The 25,457-nt window shown below is 44.7% G+C and overlaps 2 protein-coding genes across 4 annotated transcripts in view; both read right to left on the bottom strand.

The window, feature by feature from the left end:
* PPRC1 (PPARG related coactivator 1) overlaps window positions 1-25,457 on the bottom strand; it is a 210,497-nt gene that overhangs the window by 156,273 nt on the left and 28,767 nt on the right. The gene's annotated exons all lie outside the window — the stretch shown is intronic.
* NOLC1 (nucleolar and coiled-body phosphoprotein 1) lies at window positions 1,240-17,719 on the bottom strand. Of its 2 annotated transcripts, none has more exons than XM_060171438.1 (13): window positions 17,562-17,719; window positions 14,020-14,075; window positions 13,774-13,910; window positions 13,545-13,678; window positions 11,425-11,602; window positions 8,380-8,492; window positions 8,148-8,280; window positions 5,540-5,668; window positions 5,104-5,214; window positions 4,242-5,009; window positions 4,009-4,112; window positions 3,108-3,200; window positions 1,240-2,928 (listed from the first exon to the last, which is right to left on the bottom strand). In XM_060171438.1, exons 1-13 carry the CDS (start codon window positions 17,679-17,681, stop codon window positions 2,770-2,772), a joined length of 2,235 nt encoding a protein of 744 aa, XP_060027421.1. In that variant the 5' UTR covers window positions 17,682-17,719; the 3' UTR covers window positions 1,240-2,769. The 2 variants fall into 2 exon arrangements, with proteins under 2 accessions (XP_060027421.1, XP_060027420.1); XM_060171437.1 differs by having other exon boundaries at window positions 13,774-13,913.

Here is a 25,457-nt window from a genome sequence, read left to right on the forward strand (position 1 = left end):
GGCCATTTTTCCCATTTTGTTGCTTGTTGTGATAGCTGTTGTCATTGTTGGATAGGAGAGAGAAATGGAGAGAAGAGGAAGACAGAGAAAGATTGACAGCTGCATACCTGCTTCACCGCCTGTGAAGCGACCAGCCCCTGCAGGTAAGGAGCCGAGGGCTCTGGTCCTTACACTTTGCGCCATGTGTGCTTAACCCACTGCGCTACCACACAGCCGCCTAGTACCAGTTTTTTTGTTTTGTTTTGTTCTAAAGATTTTTATTTTTCATTTTATTTTTATTTATTTGTTTACCAGAGCACTGCTCAGTTCTGGTTTATGGTGGGGCTGAGGATTAAACCTGGGACTTTAGACCTCAGGCATGAGTCTGTTTGTATAACCATTATGCTATCTATCCCACCCTGAAAGTCTTTTTCCATTATGTTATCTCCCCTGCCCTTTATTAGTACTAGAACCAGAGCATCACTAAAATAGCGGATGCCAGGGATTGAATTTGGGACCTCATGTTTCAGAGTCCAAAACATTTTATCCACTGTATGACCTTCTGGGCACCTCAGTATCAGCTTCTTTATACTGCACCAGGAGATGAACAGAGACTTGCCCAAGTATAATGCTTTGAACTACCTCATTATTTATTATTTGAGAGAAATAGGGAATAGATATGGAAGGAGACGCCCTTGTAGCACTGCTCCACCACTTGTGACTCTTCTCTCAGTCTCAGTGCTTTTAATGTCTTCCAGATGATTCCAATTTTCAAATCTAGGGTTGCTAAATTTTCTGTAAAGCACTACAAAGAACTATTTTAGGATTTGCAAGCCACATAAGCCTGTCATGTATATACACATATATATATTTTTTTCTTTCCACCACTTCTGGCAGTGCTGGGGGTTGTACCTGGGACACCCTGGTTACCACTATGCTATCTTCCTTGCCATATATTCTTCTGAACCCTTTAAAGAGCAAAGAACCACTCCGAGCTTCTGGGTTACAGGCTGTATCATACATAAACCACGGTTAGAGCTGGCCCAGAGAGCTTTGCCCCTCCCCCTTCTATAGTATGCACAGGCTGAGCCACTGCCTGGAAAGACACCAAGAGAGGAGTCCTGCATAAGTAAGCTGCTGCTGGTGCCAAGAGCCATCTGCAGTAAATTCATGGGTCTGGGCCCCAACTCTCTAATATCCAAATTGTTCTTGTTTGAGGTGGTAGAGAGGGTTTGGAATTACAATAAAACTCCCAAGGCACACATTACAAATTAGCCAGTTTATTATTTTGTAATAGGATGTATAGCTTTTACCATGCAGACTGAAATGCTGGTGTCAGCATGAACCCAGAGGCAGTCACAAGGAAATCAGATTATCCAGTAACTTAGCAAGTGTGAGCTTTCAAGTAAGGCATGCTAGTCTTGAAATCTATACTCATCCATGAAGCTAGGGCACACTCCCTCCACAGGGACAACTTAGTTTCCAAATAACCGACTCTTCCCTCCCCATCTTGCTAAGCACTGCCAATGTGCATTTCCTATGGTTTAATAGCCTGGTTGATGTAGAAGTCACCTCTGATTACTGCTTTTTTAATATCACCTCCACTTTACTGACAGTTAATGTACTGTCAGTGGAGGCAAACCAATTGCTCCCTGGATTGTATTCTACTGGATAATACCAGATAATTACTTTGTAAAGACTCTTTCCATCTTCACTAGTACATATGTTAGGTTAACCTATACATTCACCTGATTAATGCACTCTACAGAGGACTGAGATGTCCAATTTTTCTTCTTTTACTCCATTAGTTATAGATTCCCAACCATGTACAAGTTTTGTGTCACCACTGCCAGTAAGACAGAAACATCAAGTGATATGTGCTTTTCAAATTTACATTATTTTGTCATCTAAAATACATATATGTAAAAAGAAAAGATGCAGTCCTCAATTTAGTATTCAACACTAGTAAAGGTAAAATAACTAAAAAGTGTCCCTGGACAATAGAAGTTTATGCCTTCAAACTGGGGGGTGGTGGTGGTGTGTGCAAACAAATACTGCAAACATGTAATCGTGATGAGATTACAGAAAACAAACTACTCAAACTTATCAGTCATGGCATTCACACCACACCAGAAATAAAAAGTGGATTTCACCTACTTCTTTGCAGGTGAATTCATGCTTGTTGAAAACTTCAGTCTTTGCCCCAATGAGTGGAGATAAACTAGAGTGCATGCTTAACAGACATATACATGAACCATTCACTGGCCCTCGCCAGGGCCCTGTGGAGTAAAGGGGTGGAGGGTAGAAGTATGAACATGGGCATTCAGATAGGCAGAATTCTCCCTTTGGACAGCAAGCATACATGTGATCATTACCATGTCTCAAATGATAACTAAGGCGTTATCTGTGGGAACCCAACCCTGAAAATCACAGCAAAGAAAAAACAAAAACAAAAAAAAAAAGCTGGAAATGATTTTATATAAACATACAAATTTTTCAATATGAGGACTTACACAGAGTAGAGAGGGGGCAATTAAAACAAATTTTCTTTAGAAAAAGAACAATCCTACTGTCTTGTCCTTGCTACTGAACAGTCAAAAACAAAATCTTTACAAAGTCACCAACAGAGGAGAACCAGATCGGATCCGATGTTATGATGAGAAGTCTTCGGACCTATTTTCAGCTGCTGACCTTTAACCAAGGTCCTCCCCTAACAGAGTTGGGGGTTCCCAGGTCCACTGAGGAAAGTAAGTGGTCTTGGATCACCACCCCTGCTTTATCACCAAAGGGTCACTCGCTGTCAAACTTAATGGAATTGACCTGAACGGAGATGGAGCCTCCCCGGTAACTGCCCCGCTTCTTCTTAGTTTTCTCGTGCCGGAAGGACTTGCCTTTGGTGAACTTCAGGACCTGATTGGCTCGTTCCCCCCAGTCTCCAGCTGCTCCTCGCTGTTAAGTAGAAAGAAGCAGTCAACACAGGGTAGGACAACACTAAAGTAATGTTACTTGCATCTTTTTGCTTATGGCAACTAGATCCCAGAGTTTCCCGGCAACTTGAGCCAAAAGGGTCCTCTCCTCACCTCAAACTGCTCCAGATGGTGAACCTCTGCCACCTCCACACTACTCACCTTAGCATCAAAGGAGTTGTCTGCCACTCGAGCATCCACCTCAATTTCCTCTTCCCTGACCCTTCGGAATGGAGATGATGGCCTTTTCTCTCCCTGCAGAATGAAATGGGGAATTAGTGGTCCGGGAGGTGGTGCAGTGATAAGGCTTTGGACTCGCAAGCATGAGGTCCCGAGTTCAATTCCTGGCAACACATGTGCCAGAGTGATGTCTGGTTCTTTCTCCTATCTTTTTAATGAAATAAAAAATCTTAAAAAGAAAAATAAATAGGGGGGCCGGTTGGTGGTGCACCTGGTTAAGCACACATGCTACAGTGCACAAGGACCCAGGTTCAAGCCCCCAGTCCCCACCTGCAGGGGGAATGCTTTGTGAGGGATGAAGCAGCATTGCAGGTATCTCTCTGCCTCTCCCTTTCTATCACCCCCTTTCCTCTCGATTTCTGGCTATCTCTATCCAGTAAGTAAAATAAAAAGGTAATAAAAAAATTTTTAATAAAAAAAAAATAAAATAGTGGTCATGTAATAATAAAGTCCTCCTGAGCGACACACATATACATGTGCCCCGTCTGAAGAGATAACAAGATGATGCCAGATTTTTCTTCCCATTCTTTTAAAAAATATTTATTTATTCCATTTTGTTGCTTTTTGTTGTTGTTACTGGTGCCGTCATTGTATAGGACAGAGAAATGGAGAGAGGAGGGGAAGACAGACACCTGCATTCCTGCTTCACCACTTGTGAAGCGACTCCCCTGCAGGTGGGGAGCCGGGAGCTGGAAGCCAGTCCTTAAGCCAGACCTTGTGCTTCGCGCCACGTACGCTTAACCCACTGCGCTACCTACCGCCTGACTCCCCTCTTCCTATTCTTTTAATGGCTGATGCCTAAGAGGGAAACAAAACAACTTACTTTCTTCTTCCTTTTAGGAAATGTGTTAGGAGTCTGGAGATTTATATTCTTAGCTGAAGGAGTTTCTGTCTCCTTGGCAGCCTGATTCTTCTTCTGCTTCTTTCCTGAATATACAAAACAAAAAGGTTGGCCCAGGGGAGCAGCTTCCCACACTCAGAACCTGCAGTTGGAAGGCTGGTCATGGGACTCTGTACCCTCCTGACTGAGAAGAGGTGGTTTGTTTGGATACAGACCTGGCTTAGATACTGCTGCCTTGTCCTCCTCTCCACTGCTGTCACTGTCAGCTTTTCCATTCTGAGCAGTCGGTGTAGAGGTGCCACTGCTCTTGGGAGCCTGTGGTCTTGGAGTGCCGTTGGGCTTCTCCTCCTCTTCCTCACTAGAGTCATCTGAGGAAGAACTGCTACTGCTCTCCGCCTTTCTTTTCTTTGTGGAGGCTGGCTTGGAATGGGTTTCTGCTGCCTTCTGGGGCTTTTTAATGGGGGGATTAGACATCTTCACTTCCTCCTCCTCCTCACTGCTAGAGCTATCCGAATCAGAGCTGCTGTCCTCATCACCCTGAGAGGCCTGTTTGGCAGGCAAAGATGGAGCTACTTTGGTTGTCACCTTGGACTTAGCGGCAGCTACAGTCTTCTTGGGTTTCTCCTCCTCACTAGTACTGCTCTCCTCATCGGAACTGCTCTCCTCCTCGCTGGAGCTGCTATCAGCTTTTCTCGTCAGCTTGGGTGTTGAAGCTGCCGTAGCTACGGGCTGCTTGGGTGTTGAAGCTGCCTTAGCTACAGGCTGTTTGGGAGTCGAGGCTTCCTTAGCCGCAGTTTGCTTGGGTGTTGAAGCTGCCTTAGCTGCAGGCTGCTTGGGTGTTGTGGTTGCCTTAGCTGCAGTTTGCTTAGGTGTTGTGGCTGCCTTAGCCGCAGCTTGCTTAGGAGTGGCAGCTGGCTTACTTGAGGGACTCTTAGTGGTAGTGGCTGGCTTGGTTGGCACTGCTTCTTCAGAACTCTCAGAGTCTAGATAGAGGATATAAAAGTTCTGAGACTGAAGGGAATCCCTGGAATTACCACGGGAATGTATCCCCCGACCCTGAGGGTCTCTATGTCTTACCTGAGCTGTCTGAAGAACTCTCTGCAGCCTTCTTTGCTGGAGCTGGTTTGGTGGTTGCTTTTGAGATAACGGCCTTGGCTACAGGCTTCTTTTCTTCTTCAGAACTTGAATCTGGAGAGAAACTATGGCATTAGGCTGGGTCGAGTCCCAGACTCAACACAGAGCAATGAAAGAAAGGCTGCAGACCTTTCCAACGACACAACTGTGGAAATGTCTGCTAGGCTGCCGACCCAGATATATCACCCATCTAGAGCTCTTGGATCTTGCCATGAAGCCCCTCAATAAAATGGTTTGATCCCTCTGCATCCATCCCCCAAAAGGATGCAAAGACAGCACAGCCTTGTTTTGCTTCCACAAAAAAAGTGACAGATGCATTTCAACCTTCCTTTATCCATAACAGCTCTCCCAGACACACTCACCACTAGTGGAAACTCACCAGATTCATCACTGCTGTCCTCACTGCTCTCCTCCATAGGCAGTTTCTTCTCTGCAGCTTTCTTAGGAGCGCTAGTTGCTGGGGACTTGAGTGGGGCAGTAGAAGGTGGGGGGACTGAACTATAGGGACCTATAAAAGGGACAGTGTGAATTTAAAAAAGATTGATAGGAGTCTGGCGGTAGCGCAGCGGATTAAACGCAGGTGGCGCAAAGCACTAGAACCATCTTAAGGATTCCGGTTTAAGCCCCCAAGTCCCCACCTGCATGGGAGTCACTTCACAAGCAGTGAAGCAAGTCTACAGGTGTCTATCTTTCTCTCCCCCTGTCTTCCCCATCTCTCATTTCTCTCTGCCCTATCCAACAACAATGACATCAATTAACAACAATAACCACAACGATAAAACAACAAGGGCAACAAAAGGGAATTTTTAAAAAAAAGATTGACTAGAGGGTTGGTCGGTAGCACCACAGATTAAGCGCACGTGGCGTGAAGAGCAAGGACCAGCATAAGGATCCTGGTTCGAGCCCCCGGCTCCCCACCTGCAGGGGGGTTGCTTCACAGTTGGTGAAGCAGGTCTGCAGGTATTGTTTTCTCCCTCTCTATTTATTTCTCTGTCCTATCCAACAACAGCAGTGATGACAACCATAATAACAACACGGGCAACAAAAATAACCTTCAGGAGCATTGGATTTGTAGTGCAGACACCAAGCCCCAGCAATAATGCTGAAGGAAAAAAAAAAAAATGACTGGGAGAGTCAGAGCATCACACTGGCAGGTGTGATGCAGGAGATCAAACTCAGAACTTCATACTTGAGTGCTACATTTTTTTTTATCACCACTAGGGTTATCACTGGGGTTTAGTGCCTGCACGATGAATCCACTGCTCCTGGAGGCCATACCCCCCACCCTTTTTCTCCCCTTTGATAGGACATAGAAATTAAAGAGGGGTAGGGAGAGGGTGAGGGAGACACCTGCAGTACTTGCTTCACTGCTACAGAGTACAACATTCTATCCACTATGGCAACAGTGCAGTGAGTTTAAAACAGGTACACAAATTCTGATACCTCTACCTTCTAGAAATGGAGGGCAATTCTCTTTTCCCTAAGCAAAGACTAGAATTAGTAGTACAATTTTGGGGGCCAGGTGGTAGCACATTTGGTTTAGTGTATAATTTTTTATTTTTTAATAATTTACTCCCTTTCTGTTGCCCTTGTTCTTTTATTGTAGTTGTTATTGATGTCGTTGTTGTTGGATAGGACAAAGAGAAATGGAGAGAGGAAGGGAAGACAGAGAGGAGAGATAGACACCTATTCACCACTTGTGAAGTGACTCCCCTGTAGGTGCGAAGACAGGGGCTCGAACCGGGATCCTTCCGCTGGTCCTTGTGCTTTGAGTCACGTGTGCTTAACCTGCTACGCTACTGCCCAACTCCTGTGTACAATTTTTTTTTTAAAAAAGTATTTATTTTCTCTTTTGTTGTCCTTATTTATTGTTGTAGATGATGTTGTCATTGTTAGATAGAACAGAGAGAAATGGAGAGAGGAGGGGAAGACAGAGGGGGGAGAGAAAGACAGACACCTGCAGACCTACTTCATTGCCTGTGAAGCAACTCCCCTGCAGGTGGAGAGGTGAGGGCTGGAACCCGGATCCTCACTCGGGTCCTTGTGCTTCACGCCACGTGAGCTTAACCCACTGCAGTACCAGCAAACTGCCTAAGTGTACAATTTTATATTACCATACACAAGGGTCCAGGTTCAAGCCCCCAGTCCCCACCTGCAAGGGGACACTTCAAGCAGGAAAGCAGTGCTCCAGATGTCTCTCTACTTCCCCGCTCTCTCTCAATTTCTTTCTGTTCTATCAAAGTTAAAAAAATAATAATGGGGAGTCGGGCTGTAGTGCAGTGGGCTAAGCGCAGGTGGCGCAAAGCACAAGGACCGGCATAAGGATCCCGGTTCGAACCCCGGCTCCCCACCTGCAGGTGTCTATCTTTCTCTCCTCCTCTCTGTCTTCCCCTCCCTCTCTCCATTTCTCTCTGTCCTATCCAACAACGACAACAACAATAATAACTACAACAATAAAACAAGGGCAACAAAAGGGAATAAATAAATAAAATATTAAAAAAATAAAATAAAATAAAATAAAAAATAATGATGATGCACTTCTAAGTGGAAATAGTGTTGGAGTCTCAAGCATGAAGCCTTTAATCTGATCCCTGGCATTGCATGTGCCTGAATGAAACTCCGGTTCTCATCTTCTCATAAATAAATCCTTAAAAAAAAAAAAAAAAAAATCTGGGAGTCGGGCAGTAGCACAGCGGGTTAAGTGCACATGATGCAAAGCACAAGGACCGGTGTAAGGATCCCAGTTCGAGCCCCTGGCTCCACACCTCAAGGAAGTCGCTTCACAGGCGGTTAAGCAGGTCTGCAGGTTTCTGTCTTTCTCTCCCCACCTCTGTCTTCCCCTCCTCTCTCCATCTCTCTTAAAAAAAAAAAAAAAAAACTAAGAATTTTAAAAACAAAAATAATAAACAATGTTGTTTTCTCCTTTCCTAGGGAGAGGAACAATGCAGTGATTCTGACAGTAGACCCTGGTCACTATGTCTGATTACCTGGCTTTTTCTTCACTGGTTTTTTTTGCTGCTCTTCCTCACTGGAGGAGTCCTCACTGCTGGAGCTCTCTTGGGCAGGGGCAGCAGCTGTCTTCACTGGCACCTTGGCCACTACTTGCTTTTTAGGAACAACCTGAAAATTAGTTACAAGAAAATGTTGATCTAGTCAATGGTGTCAGGGCGAGAAATCTTTCCCTCCCAGGTCCCCTTGGCTAGAGGCTATGCACCAGACCTTCTTGGAGACAGCTGCTGCCTTCTCCTCCTCTGAGTCATCACTGCTGCTGCCGCCAGCTACTTTGCCATTCACTACTTTGGGTACTTTGGGTACTGGCTGAACCAGAGCACCTAAGAAAACAGTGTAAAGAGCATCAAGGCATTAAAGAAAGGACTAGCAGTGGTTCAGATGGTGGCAAAATGGATAATGTATATAATGTATAATTCTCAACCTTGAGGTTCCAAGTTCAATCCCAAGCAGTGCATATGCCAAAGATGTTCTGGTTCTTCAGTTCTTTTCCTATCTCATTAGTAACTAAAACCATTTACTTTTTTTTTAAATGAAGGAAAGATCATAAAGATCTCTATAGAAAGAGAAACACATAAGCAAAAGAACAGAAGCTTCTAGAGGAAGGAAACACTTTCACACAAGCTGGGGGTATGGATCCACCTGCCAATGTTCATGTCCAGTGGAGAAGCAATTACAGAAGCCAGAACGCCCACCTTCTGCACCCCAAAAAGAATTTTGGTCCATACTCCCAGAGGGGGAGAAATGTTAGGAGAAGATCAAAGGGCTCTGAACTCCAATTCCATCAAGACCCAGAGAGAGAAGAGGAAAAAAAGGTGGATATTTGGAACCAAAGGTAAGAGTGACTTGGAAAGGAAGACAGGACCATGGGTGGTGGGGGGGGGGGCCAAATATATACAAACATAGACAAATAGTAGTAGAAGAAGTAAGTTAACTGGGCGGGGATAGATAGCACAATGGTTATGCGGACTCTAATGCCTGCAGCTCTGAAGTCCTAGATTCAATCCCTTACACCATCATAAACCAGAGCTGAGCAGTGCTCTTATTAAAAAAAGAAGAAAGAATAGTTAACCCATATCTGCAACCTTAGGAGAACTACTGTAGCTTGGATAGAGAGAATGGGGATACAGAAATTTGGTGGTGGGAATGGTGGAAACGGTGTGGAATTGTACCTCTATTATCTTTAATTTTGTGAATCAAAAAAAAAAGAAAAAGAAAGAAAGGAAGGGAAGGGAAGGGAGAGAAAGAAAGAAAGAAAGAAAGAAAGGAAGGGAGAAAGGAGAAAGAGCAAGAAAAAAGACACTACAGCACTAAAGCTTCCTCTAATGAGGTGAGGACAGGTTCAAACCTGGGTCACAAGCATGCACATGATCTAGATTGCATAAACCACCATACTGTTTCCTGAGCACAAGATTTATTTGTATGTTTTTAAGAGTACCAGAGCATCATTCTGGCATATGCAGTGTCAGGGAATGAATTTATAACGTCACCCATGCAAATTCTAATCCTGGTTCCAGCCCCCAGCTCCCCCCTGCAGGGGAGTCACTTCACAGGTGGTAAAGCAGGTCTGCACGTGACTATCTCTCATCTTCCCCTCTTCTCCATTTCTCTCTGTCCTACCCAACAACGACGACATCAACAACTACAACAATAAAAATGAATAAATTTTTTAAAAAGGGAAACAAAAGGGAAAATAAATTTAAAAAAAGATGTTGGACTTTCAATTCCCAGCAATGCATGGTCCAGAGTAGTACTCTGGTTCTTGTCCTATCATTAGTAAATCAATATTTTAAAATAAATAAAAGGTGGGAGTCAGATGGTAGCGCAGCGGGTTAAGCGCATGTGGCGCAAAGCTCAAGGACAAGCTTAAGGATCCCACTTTGAGCCCCCGGCTGCCCACCTGCAGGGAACTCGCTTCACAGGCGGTGAAGAAGGTCTGCAGGTGTCTATCTTTCTCTTCCCCCGTCTCCCCATCTCTCTCCATTTCTCTCTGTCCTATCTAACAACATCAACAACAATAATAGTAACTACATCAATGAAAAACAACAAGGGCAACAAAAAGGGAAAAATAAATATAAAAAAATAAAAATAAATAAAAATAAGTCATTTTTATAACGTTTTCACTGTGAAGTTTTTAAAAGTTATTTTTTTAGTAGACTCACTATTTACTCTTGAGAGAAAGACAAGAGCACCACTATAGCGTATGAGGTGCCAGGGATTGTACTCAGGACCTCATGCTTATAAAACCAAACTTCTACCACTGCACGACCTCCTAGGTCTACCTGTTTTTGAGATTGAGACCACAGCACTGCTCAATCTGGGCATATCATGGTAGCAGGGATTGAACCTGGGATCAGGTATGTATGCCCTATGCTCTAAGGCACTGAATTCCCTCTCCTGGGTCCACTTTAGTACTTATTTCACGAGAGAAGACAAAACACTACTCTAGTGACAAATGTGGTGCTCCAGGGAATAAACCCAGGGCCACACACACAGCAATGCATTCTATTCTCTTGTGTCACCACCCCGCTTGCCTCCAGAGCTTTGATAATAGCCTTTAAACCCTTTTTTTTTCCCCTCTCAAACCAGAGCACTGCACTGCTCAAATGATTTATGGTGATGCGAGGGATTGAACCTGGGAATTTGGAGCCTCCAGCATGAAGTCTCTTTGCTTAACCGTTATGCTATCCACTTCTACCCATAACCTCGTCTTTATCACAGGAAAATTAAGATCCTCATTTGCCCTATAGAATAAAGGGAGGGAGCAGAAAAAAATACAAAAAATAGAAGTGGTCTGGGAGATGAGAGATTGTACCCATGTGTTAATAATGTACTCAAAACCATTATTCCAAATAAAATTTGGGGGCGAAAATCTTTTTAAAGAAATAGAAGTGGTCACAATAGAATGAGATCGTGGAAATATGAAATGTCTGTAATTCCAATTAGTGTCAAAGTGATACCATACTATAAAATCCAGTTTCCCTTGTTACTAACCCATAACTATAAAAATCTTTATTCAGGGCAGAGAGTAGATAGTATAATGGTTATGCAAAGACATTCATGCCTGAGGCTCCAAAATCCCAGGTTCAATCCCTTGCACCACCATAAACCAGTGCTAAGCAGGTGCTCTAGTAAAAAAAAATCAAATAAATTTTTAAAAAATCTTTACTCATTAACAAAAAGCTTCTTTAAAGAATAACATTGCACTTTCAACACCAGAGCGATTGTGTCCATTTAGGGAACAGCCAACAGTACCTGGTTTGGCTGATGCTTTAGCCTGAACCTTAGTTGTTACAGGGGTCGTCTTTGGCTTCTGGTTCTTTGGCGCCTCATCCTCTGAGCTTGAATCAGAATCAGAATCTGACTCTGAATCAGAGCTCTCAGTCTTCTTAGGAGTAGCTTTGACTACCTTGGCTTGAGCCTTAACTACCTTCTGTAAGAAAACAGGAGAATTAGCAAAAGCTTTTGGGAGCCTGAGGGCTCCATTAAGTAGAGTTAATGGAGAAGGAAGTGAAGAAAAAAACAAGCAGGAGAACATATAGGAAGGGCAATAAACTCTCAACAGAAACTAAAGGATGCTAATGGGTGGTGGCACACCTGGTTGACCCCATGTTACAATGCGAAAGGACCCGGGTTCGAGCCTCCAGTCCCCACCTGCAGGGTAAAGTTGTGCAAGTGGCGAAGTAGTGCTGCAACCGTCTCCCCCCACCCCTTCCTCTCTGTTTCTGGCTGTCTCTATCCAATAAATAAAGATTAAAAAAATAAAAGAATTTATAAAAAGAGAGAAAAGGTGGTCCGAGAGGTGGTACAGTGGATAGGGCACTGGATTTTCAACCATGAGGTCCTGAGTTCGATCCCCAGCAGCACATGTACTAGAATGATGTCTGGTTCTTCTCTCCTGTCTGTCTCACGAATAAATAAATTCTTTAAAAAAAATAAATAAAAAGAAACAATTTGCAAAAAGAGAGAGAGAAAAAGAAACTAAACTTTATCCACTTTCGATATTGACGCCATTCCTGCTAAGAGGTCCCAACACCAATATCTATAAAACACCTTTCTTGGGAGTCGGGTGGTGGCGCAGCAGGTTAAGCGCATGTGGCGCAAAGCACAAGGACTGGAGTTAGGATCCTGGTTCGAGCCCCCGGCTCCCCACCTGCAGGGGAGTCGCTTCACAGGCGGTGAAGCAGGTCTGCAGGTTTCTTTCTCTCCCCCTCTGTCTTCCCCTCCTCTCTCCATTTCTCTGTCCTATCCAACAACGAATGACATCGACAATGGCAATAATAACCACGAGGCTATAACAACAAGGGCAACAAAAAGGGGGAAAAAATGGCCTCCAGGAGCTGTGGATTTGTGGTGCAGGCACGGAGCCCAGCAATAACCCTGGAGGAAAAAAAAACACATCTTTTTTGGGAGTTGGGCGGTAGTGCAGTGGGTTAGGCGCACATGGCGTGATGCTCAAGGACCGGCATTGTAAGAATCCAGGTTCTAGCCCCTGCTCCCCACCTGCAGGGGTGTCACTTCACAGGCTTGAAGGTCTGCAGGTGTCTGTCTATCTGATATCAAGCCTGGGTTATACACTTAGCAAAGTAAAGCAGCAGGGCAGGAGCAGATAGCTAATGGTTATGCAAAGAAACTCGTGCCTGAGGCTCTTCTGAAGTTCCAGGTTCAATCCCCCGCACCACCAAAAAGCCAGAGCTGATCACTGCTCTGGTTAAAAAAAAAAAAAAGGAAAGCAACACTTAGTAGTGAGCTACTTCACTGGTCTCTGAAACTCTTACGAGTTCCACTGGACTGCCAGAAATGTGATGTGCTTTTTTATGCAAACAGACATGGTCCTACAGAACCCGGCAAAACGGGTTAAATTTCCTAGAATGAGTATCCAACTTCAACCTCATAAGGCCTTTCTAAATCTTCAATCACCTCTCTGAAAATCCACATATTTTCCTCCTCATTATCACCAACTGCATACCACCACCCCACTTGTTCACAGTCTAAAAACCAAATTCCTGGGAGTCGGGCGTAGCTCAGCGGGTTAAGCACAGGTGGCGCAAAGAACAAAGATCGGCATAAGAATCCAGGTTCGAGCCCCCGGCTCCCCACCTGCAGGGGAGTCGCTTCACAGGTGGTGAAGCAGGTCTGCAGGTGTCTCTCTTTCTCTCCCCCTCTCTGTCTTCCCCTCCTCTCTCCATTTCTCTCTGTCCTATCCAACAACGATGACAGCAATAACAACAACAATGATAAACAACAAGGGCAACAAAGGGAAAATAAATAAATAAATGTAAAAAAAAAAATTAAAAAAAAAAAAAAAAACCAAATTCCCAGTTTCTTCTCTCCACCCCCTTATATAACCACCTTCCCTTCCCAAAGCTGCAAACCTGAACAGGCTTTTTCTTCTTATCCTCCTCCTCTTCTTCATCGTCACTGGATTCTTCACTGCTGCTGCTCTCTGATGCTTTGGCTGCAGCCTTTCCAGGATGCTGAGGTAGACCAGTCCGCTTGGCAGCTAGAGCTGAGTACAAGTCCCAATAAGAATCAACCATGCTACAGGCAAGCTGTAAATCTTTCACCTGGAACTACTAGTCCCAGTTCCCTGTCCAGTCGTACCAACTTTCTTTGCCGGAGGTTGCTGGGCATCTTCATCCTCACTGCTGTCTTCACTGCTGTCACTTGATGATGCTTTCTTAGCCTTCTTAGTTGCTGGTCCGTTTGCCTGTAACTTCCGCTTTGGGGCCTTAGTGGACCTGCTGAGGTAGATTAAAACTAACTTCTGGAAGAACTGGGACCATCCCAAACCAATGAACAGAAACTGGTCCACTGATAGGAGAAAATAGCAATACAGGGATAGCTTACTTGAGCCAGAAGCTGTAGATGTCCAAGAGAGAAGAGGCATTGGCGTCCTGCTGGGTCTATAGGAAGAAAGAAAAAGTGTAAGAGACCGATGCTCTGGTTCTCTATTGCTTATCATAAGTAAGTAAATCTTTAAAAAAAAAAAAAAGTAGAAGTTGGGCAGTAGCGCAGTGGGTTAAACGCAGGTGGCGCAAAGCTCAAGGGCTGGCGTAAGGATCCCGGTTCGAGCCCCTGGTTCCCCACCTGCTGCAGGGGAGTCGCTTCACAGGTCTGCAGATGTTTGTCTTTCTCTCACTGTCTTCCCCTCCTCTCTCCATTTCTCTCAATCCTATCCAACAATGATGACTTCAATAACAACATTAGTAACTACAACAATAAAACAAGGGCAACAAAAGGGAAAATAAATATTTTTTTTTTAAAAAAAGGTATTTTTATTCTACCACAGCACTGATCAACACTGATTTATGGTGGTACTGGAAGATTAACCTAGAACAATAGAGCCCTAGGCATGAAAGTCTTTGTATAACCATTGTGTTATCTCTCTAGCCCAGAAATTAATCGTGACTTTAATCTTCCTTATATTTAATAAAAATCACTTAAAGGGGGGGCAGGAAATCATAATGGATTATGCAAGAGACTCCCATGCTTAAAGTTCCACCCCCCCCATACCACCATAAACTAAAGTTAAGCAGTACTCTGTAAAATAATTAAACACAGTGCCAAAAAATGAACCCAGGGCCTTGCACATGTGTGCTACTTGAAAGGCACCCCCAGCCGAGTGTCCTATTATGAACATTATTTATTCACTGGTGGGGCTGGGTGGGGGAAGAGGAGGGCACCATTCCACTCTCCATGGAGCTCCCCAGGTGCAGTTCATGGGGCTCCCATGTGGTGGTGCGGCTCAAATCGAGAATCTTTTTGAGTGTATCCCCATGTCCCTTTTTCTTTTTTAAAATATATTTTTAATGTTTTTATTATCTTTATTTATTTGTTGGATAGAGATAATCAGAAATCAAGAGGGAAGGGGAGACAAAGAGACAGAGAGACACCTGCAGCCCTGCTTCACCACTGCAAAGCTCTCCCCCTGCAGGTGGGGACCAGGGGCTTGAACCCAGGTCCTTGTGCACTGTAACATGTGCACCCAACCAGGTGCGCCACCACCCAGCCCTTCCTTTATCTTTTAATCCTTCACTCCAGCAAAGGATTACCTAAAGTTTATTCTCACAGGTGAGATAGGGCACAGCCATCTACACACTTAGCTCCTGACAGGCCAGTAAAAGCTATGTTAAGAATTCAGCACAAAATTACATTAGACTGTTGATGTAGATTATTTTCAAGAAATTTTTAAAGATTTAGCTTATTTAAAGAGAAAGACGGAGGGAGGGGAAAGTCAGAGCACCTCTCTGGTACATGCTGCAACTAGGAGTAAAACCAGGAACCTCACCCACTCAATCCCAATATTCTACCAGTTGAGCCATTCCCCTGGCCTTGATAAAGACAACCCCACCAATGTGTCCTGGAGCTCTGCTTCCCCAGAGCCTTGCCCCACTAGGGAAAGAGAGAGACAGGCTGGGAGTTTCCCCACTGAATAACCATGTTCAGCGGGGAAGCAATTACAGAAGCCAAACCTCCCACCTTCTGCACCCATGACCCTGGATCCATACTCCCAGAGGGTTAAAGAATAGAAAAGCTTTCAAGGGGGAGTAGGGTGGTAGCGTAGTGGGTTAAGTGCATGTGGCACGAAGGGCAAGGACCAGCGTAAGGATCCTGGTTCGAGCCCTCGGCTACCCACCTGCAAGGGAGTCACTTCACAGGTGGTGAAACAGGTCTGCAGGTATCTTTCTCTCCCTGTCTCTTCCCCTCCTCCCTCCATTTCTCTCTGTCCTATCTAACAACGACGACATCAACAACAATAATAACCACAACAATAAAAAACAAGGGCAACAAAAGGGATTTAAAAAAAAAAAGAAACGCTTCCAAGGGAAGAGATTGGATACGGAGTTCTGGTGGTGGGAATTATGTAGAACTGTACCCCTCTTATCCTATGGTCTTGTCAGTGTTTCTATTTCATAAATAAAAAATTTTTTAAAAATAGTTTTATCAGATCACATGCCAGGCTTAAGGAAGTCCTTTTCAAGGTTCCAAGTTCTGTCCTTTTGCAACCTAATTCTGATACAAACCAGTCTAATTTCTTAATAAAAGACCAAGACTACCAAAGACTTTATCCTTCCTCAAGATGTTTTCCAGCAGTCATCTTATTCTTGAGAGATGTACATGGCAAACCTTTCACATGCCTGTTTCTCAACCTTTTACTGAAGTTATCATAACTATGATATAAAAATTTCCCCTTTCCAAGCTTCTTGAACACCAGACACTGGAATTGCCACTCTGTATATATATTACCAAAATGTACAAAAATCTTACAAAGTGGATGATATTACATCCTTATAGAAACAGACTCAGAGATAAAGCAAGTTACTGTGGCCACATATAAAATCTAGATTTGATTATAGAAATCCAACATCCAACCCCAGCGCTATCTGTGCCTGCTTGGTAGAACCATGATGCTCAAGCCTTCTTCAGTGTAAGTAAAGGCAGGGCAACCATGCCTCTACTCAAGTTCATTTACTTATTTACTCCCCTTTTTAAAAAAATATTTATTTTTCCTTTTGTTGCCCTTGTTTTCTATTGTTTTAATTACTGTTGTTGATGTCATCGTTGTTGGACAGGACAGAGAGAAATGGAGAGAGATGGGGAGACAGAGAAAGGGGAGAGAAAGACAGACACCTGCAGACCTGCTTCACCGCCTGTGAAGCGACTCCCCTGCAGGTGGGAAGCCGGGGGCTAGAACCGGGATCCTTACACCGGTCCCTGCGCTTTGTGCCACCTGCGCTTAACCCACTTTGCTACCGCCCGACTCCCTTCCTTCCTTTTTCTTTTTTTTTAAACCAGAGCACTGCTCAGCTCAGGCGTATGGTGGTGTGCGGGGGATCGAGGCTGGGACTTTGAAGCCTCAGGCATGAGAGTCTCTTTGCCTAACCATTATGCTATCTACCCCCGCCTTCATTTATTTATTTATTATGTAAAATACCAGCCTTCAATTTCCCCAGTATCCAGTCTTGGAATCCCAAGAAAACTGTTGAAAGTTCAAGTCACGCATTGCCTCAACTGACATAAAAAAGAAAGAAAGAAAGAAAGAAAGGAAGAGAAAGAAAAAAAGGAAGAAAGATGAGAGAGAGAGGGAACCAGCAGCCTTCAAAGTCTCAGGTGGGACATCCCGCTCACTCCAGGCCACACTCCGTCAGCCAAGTGACCTGGGCCACGAGAGTCCCAAGCCGTCGCCTCTGTACATTCACCAGAAAGAAAAAAAAATAGACCTCGGGAGGTGTTGGACTCCAAGCTTTCCCCGCTCATGCCAGGGAACTTGCACAAAGACCCGGCAGACCCAGGACCGGCGAACCCCACGAGCCTCCCTACCCACAAACCTAAAGCTGGGAGTCCTGTGGTCATCCCACCCTTACTCGTGCCCCAAGCCCTGGACTCACCGTGCCTGTTGCTTTAGCGAATTTATTGGCCACTTCTGACAGCTGGTTGTCGCGTAGAAAGCCCAACACAAGGGGAAACAGGTCGCTAGGAACCACGAGGCGTGCACCGGCGTCCGCCATGCTCCCAGCAATATTCGTCACTACCGTTGCTGACGAGCTACTCAAACTACGATATCCGGAGTAATGGGGCCGCACTGGAATGATGTCATCACGTCGCGCGGGCGCACAGAGGAAGGAGCAAACGCACGGTACTCGACAGCCCCGCCTCTATGCGTAGGCCGGGTCAAGACAAAATAAAAAACTTCTTCCGGTTCCACGAGCGCCGCCATCTTGGTATGGGTGGAGCTTGTCCTCCGCCACTTTGGGCAGGCGGGGACCTGACGTCAGGGGTCACGCCCTCGGCCGTGGCGGGAAAACTCCAGATTTCCCGCGTACTTTCTTACTTTTTTTTTTTTTAAGATTTTATTTATTTATGAGAAAGATAGGAGGAGAGAGAAAGAACCAGACATCACTCTGGCACATGTGTTGCCGGGGATTGAACTCGGGACCTCATGATTGAGAGTCCAGAGATTTACCACTGCGCCACCTCCCCGACCACTCCCGCGTACTTTCTGCTGACTGCAACTTTACACTGAATTTTCAGATCTAATGCAGGCCCAGCAGATCGCCTAATGAAAATCCCAGATTAAACCCACCCAGCGCTAACATAAATCAAAAGATAATAAATAAAAGAGGGGCGAGGTAGGCAGCATAATGATTATGCAAAAAGACTATGCCTTAGGCTTCAAAATCCCGGGTTCAATCCCCTGCACCACGATAAGAGCTAAACAGTGCTCTGGTAAAAAATAAAATGGGGGCGGGCGAGACAGCATAATGGTTATGCAAACAGACTCTCATGCCTGAGGCTCCTAAGACCCAGGTTCAATCCCCCGCACCACCATAAACCAGAGCTGAACAGTGCTCTGGTGTTTTCCTCTCTGTGTGTGTCACTCTCTCTGCATCTCTCTCAAAAACAAAATTAATAATAATATAAAAAGAATTATTCAGCCTTCAATTTATAAAAATAAAATAAAATGGGGTAGGGGAGATAGCATAATAGTTATGCATAGAGACTCTCAAGACTGAGGCTCCAAAGTCCCAGGTTCAATCCCCTGCACCACTATAAGCCAGAGTTGAGCAGTGCTCTGGTTAAAATTAAATTAAAAAATAAAATGGTGGTCCAGGAGGTGGCACAGTGATAAAGCTTTGGACTTTCAAGCATGAAGTCCCGAGTTCGATCCCTGGCAGCACATGTGCCAGAGTGTTGTCTGGTTCTTTCTCTTTCTCTGGTTCCTATCTTTCTCATAAATAAATAAAGTCGGGAGTCCGGCGGTAGAGCAGCAGGTTAAGCGCAGGTGGCACAAAGCGTAAGGACCAGGGGAAGTATCCCGGTTAGAGCCTCTGACTCCCCACCTACGGGGAGTTCCTTCACAGGCGGTGAAACAGGTGTCTATCTTTCTCTCCCCCTCTCTGTCTTCCCTCCTCTCTCCACTTATCTCTGTCTTATCTAATAACGATGACATAAAAAACAACAATGATAACTACAACAACTATGAAAAAACAAGGGCAACAAAAGGGAAAATAAAATTAAATTAAAAAGCTGTATTTAAATAAATAAAATCTTTAAAAATAATAATAATAATAAATAAAATGAACAAATAAAAAAGATCAGAGGTAACAAAGGGGTGTGGATCACCCAAGCTGTCTTTCCCTCAATCATGTCTGGCCTGTGAGAAAAGCATTCTCACTCCAAGTCTTAGGTAATCCATTATGGAAGAGATTGGGAATCAATCCTTCTTCTTCTAGCGTTTGCCCTTCTTCCGTAGCCAGTCAACAGCGTCAGCTTGAGCCTGATGTAAAGTTTCGAGACCTCCTTTGAATCTGGAGAGGTGGCAGTCGTTGACTATGTGGGTCATAGTCTGTCTGGAGCCGCAGGGGCAGTTCGGGTCGTCTCTGGCTCCCCAGCGATGGAACATAGCGGCGCACCGGCCATGGCCTGTTCGATAGCGATTGAGGAGGGCCCAATCATAACGTGCTGGAAGCCGGGTTGACGCTTGCAGGGGTCTGTGATGAGGTGTTTGTTCTTTACCTCAGCTGACTGCCAGCTCTGTTTCCAAGAGTCTGGAACAGAGAAGTTCAGTGTAGGCGTAGGAGACCAGATTGGGTGATGAGACGTCAAGCGTTGGACAGGGTGGGCGAAGATATCCGCGTATATTGGCAGGTCCGGTCGAGCGTAGACGTGGGAAATGAACTTAGATGATGCCGCATCCCGACGAATATCTGGCGGGGCGATGTTGCTAAGAACTGGCAGCCATGGAACCGGGGTAGAACGGATGGTTCCAGAATGACAGCATCAATCTCTTTAACTAACTGTCCAGAAAAGTACCCATCCACCCACCACACTGAATGCTCTCAATGAGAATGGTACAACTGCTTCTCCTTTGTTATGACTACTAGAATATCAATGTTCCTCTAAGTATCTGATAGTTTCTGGTCTAACATCCAAGTCCTTGATCCACTTGGAATTTACTTTTGTATTTGGTGAAATACAGTGATTCAGCTTCATTCTTCTGCATGTTTCAACCCATTGTTTCGAAAATATTGGAAGAACTTTTTTCCGCATAAATTTTAAAGACATTTTCAATGAAACGAATCCAATTACAAGGAAGACTAAGGCAAGTATAAATCTATGGGACTACATCAAATTAAAAAGCTTCTTCACAGCAAAAGAAACCACTACCCAAATTAAGAGAACCCTCACAGAATGGGAGAAGATCTTTACATGCCATACATCAGATAAGAGTTTAATAACCAACATATATAAAGAGCTTACCAGACTCAACAACAAGACAACAAATAACCCCATCCAAAAATGGGGGGAGGAATTGGACAGAATATTCACCACAGAAGAGATCCAAAAGGCCGAGAAACACATGAAAAAAATGCTCCAAGTCTCTGATTGTCAGAGAAATGCAAATCAAGACAACAATGAGATATCACTTCACTCCTGTGAGAATGTCACACATCAGAAAAGGTAACAGCAGCAAATGCTGGAGAGGGTGTGGGGTCAAAGGAACCCTCCTGCACTGCTGGTGGGAATGTCAATTGGTCCAACCTCTGTGGAGAACAGTCTGGAGAACTCTCACAAGGCTAGAAATGGACCTACCCTATGACCCTGCAATTCCCCTCCTGGGGATATATCCTAAGGAACCCAACACATCCATCCAAAAAGATCTGTGCACACATATGTTCTTGGCAGCACAATTTGTAATAGCCAAAACCTGGAAGCAACCCAGGTGTCCAACAACAGATGAGTGGCTGAGCAAGTTGTGGTATATATACACAGTGGAATATTACTCAGTTGTAAAAAATGGTGACTTCACCGTTTTCAGCCGATCTTGGATGGACCTTGAAAAAATCATGTCGAGTGAAATAAGTCAGAAACAGAAGGATGAATATGGGATGATCTCACTCTCAGGCCGAAGTTGAAAAACAAGATTTAAAAAAGAAAACACAAGTCGAACCTGAAATGGAATTGGAGTATTACACCAAAGTAAAAGACTCTGGGGTGGGTGGGTGGGTGGGGAGAATACAGGTCCATGAAAAATGATGAATGAAATAGTGGGGGTTGTATTGCTAAATGGGAATCTGGGGAATGTTATGCATGTAAAAAAAAAAAAAAAGTAGAAACGCAAAGCAGAAATTGACTGAGTTTGGAGTATGGCACCAAAGTAAGAAAGCAGAAGTATACTAGAGTTTGCAGTGAGTACCTCCCTAATACTTCCTCTCCACTTTTCCAAGCTTTGGGTCCATGATTGCTCAACAATTTGTTTGGCTTTGTATGTTAACTCTCTTTTCAGTCACCAGGTTCCAGGTGTCATCAGGATGCCGGCCAGACTTCCCTGGATTGAAGACACCACCAATGTGTCCTGGAGCTCAGCTTCCCCAGAGACCCATCCTACTAGGGAAAGAGAGAGGCAGACTGGGAGTATGGACCGACCAGTCAACGCCCATGTTCAGCGAGGAAGCAATTACAGAAGCCAGACCTTCTACCTTCTGCAACCCTCAATGACCCTGGGTCCATGCTCCCAGAGGGATAGAGAATGGGAAAGCTATTGGGGGAGGGGGTGGGATATGGAGATTGGGCAGTGGGAATTGTGTGGAGTTGTACCCCTCCTACCCTATGGTTTTGTTAATTAATCCTTTCTTAAATAAAAAATAAATTAAAAAAAAAAAAAGAATATCAATGTTCGGTCCTGCCAAATTAATTCCATGTTCTATATTTCAATTCACATTAGCAGACAGTATTTCCTTTAATACTACCACTATCTCGACTACTTCCCATCAGTGCCTCTCAAAGGATCCCCTTTCTCAGGGACAGACCTCTCCTTCGCCTTTCTCAAAATAAGTACTCCTAGGAACAGGCAGTGGTGCATCTGGTAAAGTGCACATTATCATGTGCAAGGACCAGGGTTCAAGCTATCCCACTCACCTGCATGGGGGGAAGATTCACGAGTAGTGAAATCTTTTTTTTTTTTACTTTTATATTTATTTATTTATTCCCTTTTGTTGCCCTTGTTTTGTTGTAGATATTGTTGTTGTTATTGATGTCGTCATTGTTGGATAGGACAGAGAGAAATGGAGAGAGGAAGCCAGAGGGAGAAAGATAGACACCTGTAGACCTGCTTCACCGCTGGTGAAGCGACTCCCCTGACGTGAGAAGCTTGGGCTCTAACAGAGCCAGTCCACTGACGCATTGCGCCACGTGGGCTTAACCTGCTGCGCTACCACCCGATTCCCAGGAGTGGTGAAATCTTAAAAATAAAAGATTGATGCCTGAGGCTCCAAAGTCCTAGGTTCAATCTCTCATACCACTATAAACCAGAGCTAAGGAATGGTCTGGTCTGTCAGTATTTCTCATTAAAATAATAGGGTAAGGGTAATAGCATCATGGTTATACATGATGAAGAAGAAATGGTTATGCAGAGACTCTAGCTTGAGGCTCCGAAGTTCCAGGTTCAATCCCCTGTATGATAAACCAGAGCTAAGCAGTGCTGGGTGGGGTGAGGGGGAGTCAGTAATAATTAGAGATAAATAAATAGGGGCCTAGGTGGTGATGTACCTGGTAAAACAAACACACTAAAGTGCATAAGGACCCAGGTTCAAGCACCCAGTCCCTATCTGCAGAAGGAAAAGTTCATGAGTCATTATCATTAAGTATTACAGGTCTCTCTCATCACTCCTACCTCCCCGTTCCCAATTTGTCTTTATATGCAAAATTAAAAAATAATGATAAATGCATCTTGAGGAAGCCAGGTGGTGGCACATCTGGTTGAGCACACACATTACCATGCACAAAGACGCCGCTCAAGCCCCCACATCCCCAGGTGGGATGCTTCACACACCATGAAGCAAGTCTGTAGATATTTTTTATTTTCCCTTTTGTTGCCCTTGTTTTATTGTTGTTGTAGTTGTTATTGTTGTTGATGTCGCCGTTGTTGGATAGGACAGAGAGAAATGGAGAGAGGAAGGGAAGACAGAGAGGGGGAAAGAAAGACACCTGCAGACCTGCTTCACCGCCTGTGGAGCGACTTCCCTGCAGGTGCGGAGCCACTGCTTGAGCCGGGAGCCTTACACCAGTCCTTGCACTTTATGCCACCTGCGCTTAATCTGCAGCAATACCGCCCGATCCCCTGTAGATATTTTTCTCCCTAACTCCCCTCCCCTACTTAATTTCTTTGTACTATTTATTAAAAATTATTCTCCAGGAGCAGTGAATTCATAGTGCTGGCATTGAGCCCCAGCAGTAATCCTGGTGTAAATAAAAATTAATAAACACTGGGGGTCGGGCGGTAGCATAGCGGGTTAAGCCCACGTGGCACAAAGCGCAAGGACCCGCGTAATGATGCCGGTTAAAGTCCCCAGCTCCCCACCTGCAGGGGAGTCTCTTCACAAGCGGTGAAGCAGGTCTGCCTGCAGGTGTCAATCTTTCTCTCCCCATCTCTGTCTTCCTCTCCTTTCTCGATATTTCTCTGTCCTATCCAACAACAAATGGCATCAACAATAATAACCACAACAAGGCTACAACAACAAGGGCAGCAAAAGGGGGGGAAATTAATAAACACCTTCTTGAACCAATACATCAGCATCTGTGTTTCAATTGCTCAACCTCTGGTCCCATCCCACATCATATTCTTCACTGTAAAAGGCTCTCTGTGGGAGTCGGGAGGTAGCACAGCAGGTTAAGCGCAGGTGGCACAAAGCACAAGGACTGGCGTAAGGATCCCGGTTTGAGACCCGGCTCCCCACCTGCAGGGGAGTCGCTTCACAAGCGGTGAAGCAAGTCTGCAAGTGTCTTTGTCTTCCCCTCCTCTCTCCATTTCTCTCTGTCCTATCCAACAACAACAACAACTACAATTTAAAAAAAAAAAAAAAGAGCAGGGAAAAAAACAAAAAACAAGTATAGCCACAGGCCCTTTGGAATAGAACTAAAATATGCCTACTAGCTATCTACAAAATGGAGCCCCCCCCCCCCAACTATTCATCTGCACTATTCCAGCCTTTAGGTCCATGATTGGTCAACAATTTGTTTGGCTTTGTATGTTAACTCTCTTTTCAGCCATCAGGTTCCAGATGCTAGCATGATGTCGACCAGACTTCCCTGGACAGAGGACCTCACCAATATGTTCTGGAGCTCTGCTTCCCCCGAGCCCCAACCTACTAGGGAAAGAGAGAGGCACGATGGGAGTATGCATCGACCTGTCAATGCCCCTGTTTAGCAGGGAAGCAATTACAGAAGTCAAACCTTCCACCTTCTGCATCCCACAATGACCTTGGGTCCATACTCCCAGAGGGATAAAGAATAGGAAAGCTATCAGGGGAAGGGATGGGATACCAAGAGCTGGTAGTGGGGATTGTGTGGAATCGTACCCCTCTTATCCTATGGTTTTGTCAATGTTTCCATTTTATAAATAAAAAAATTTCTTTTAGTGAAAGATATAGACACCATAGCACAGCTCAGCTGTTTTTTTTTTTTTAAAGATTTTTTTAAAAAATTTATTTATTGGGGAATTAATGTTTTACATTCAACAGTAAATACAATTGTTTGTACATGCATAACATTCCCCAGTTTCCCATTTAACAATACAACCCCCAAAAAGATTTTATTTATTAATGATAGGAGAAGAAAGAACCAGACATCACTCTGGCACATGTGCTGCCGGATCAAACTCAGGACCTCATTCTTGAGAGTCCAAAGCCTTATCACTGTGCCACCTCCCAGACCACTCAGCTCTGGTTTATGGTGGTCTGGGGATTGAACCTGGGTACTTCAGAAATTTAGTTTTTTAAGATTCGACTTCCGGAGGCGGAGCTACGAGCAGCAGATCGCTTTCTCTCCTCTCCTCTCCTCTCCCGGATCAACTAGGAATACCAAAGGAGACCACCCGGACCGAAACAAGACAGGACTAGAATGACCACAGAAACCCAGTAAATCACCCGTGAGTACAAACACGCGTGGCTGGTGACAGAGAGGAGAGAGGGGCCTAAGGAGAGATTAAGTGACTGCTAACAGTTCGACAGTCTGTCAGTGGAGACACCACCTCCAGTCTGCTCCACCAACAAGGGGACAGCTGAAGGGAGGAAAGGACTCCCCAGAGACTCACCAAGTACAACTCTGAGTCTCCATTGCTACTACCCTCAGAATCTGGAGCAGCAACAGGGAGGGACACCAGGGCACAGAGATCTAACCGGGAAACTCAGGAGAAGACCTATACCTCGGTGGCATAGCTGAAGGGCTGTGAAAGTCTCTTTGCATAACCACTGGATTATCTCTGCCACACCCTGCTTTATCTCTTG

Source organism: Erinaceus europaeus, chromosome 14 (assembly GCF_950295315.1).
Source record: "Erinaceus europaeus chromosome 14, mEriEur2.1, whole genome shotgun sequence".
NCBI lineage: Eukaryota > Metazoa > Chordata > Mammalia > Eulipotyphla > Erinaceidae > Erinaceus > Erinaceus europaeus.

What these genes read in the sequence shown, in the direction of transcription:
- NOLC1 (XM_060171437.1), bottom strand. Translation starts at nt 17,681, where the DNA reads ATGGCGGACGCCGGTGCACGCCTCGTGGTTCCTAGCGACCTGTTTCCC. An exon ending in TCGCTAAAGCAACAGGCACG is followed by an intron (nt 14,076 to 17,561) that starts GTGAGTCCAGGG and finishes TTCTTCCTATAG; the next exon opens with ACCCAGCAGGACGCCAATGC. An exon ending in ACCTCCGGCAAAGAAAGTTG is followed by an intron (nt 13,679 to 13,773) that starts GTACGACTGGAC and finishes ACTTGTACTCAG; the next exon opens with CTCTAGCTGCCAAGCGGACT.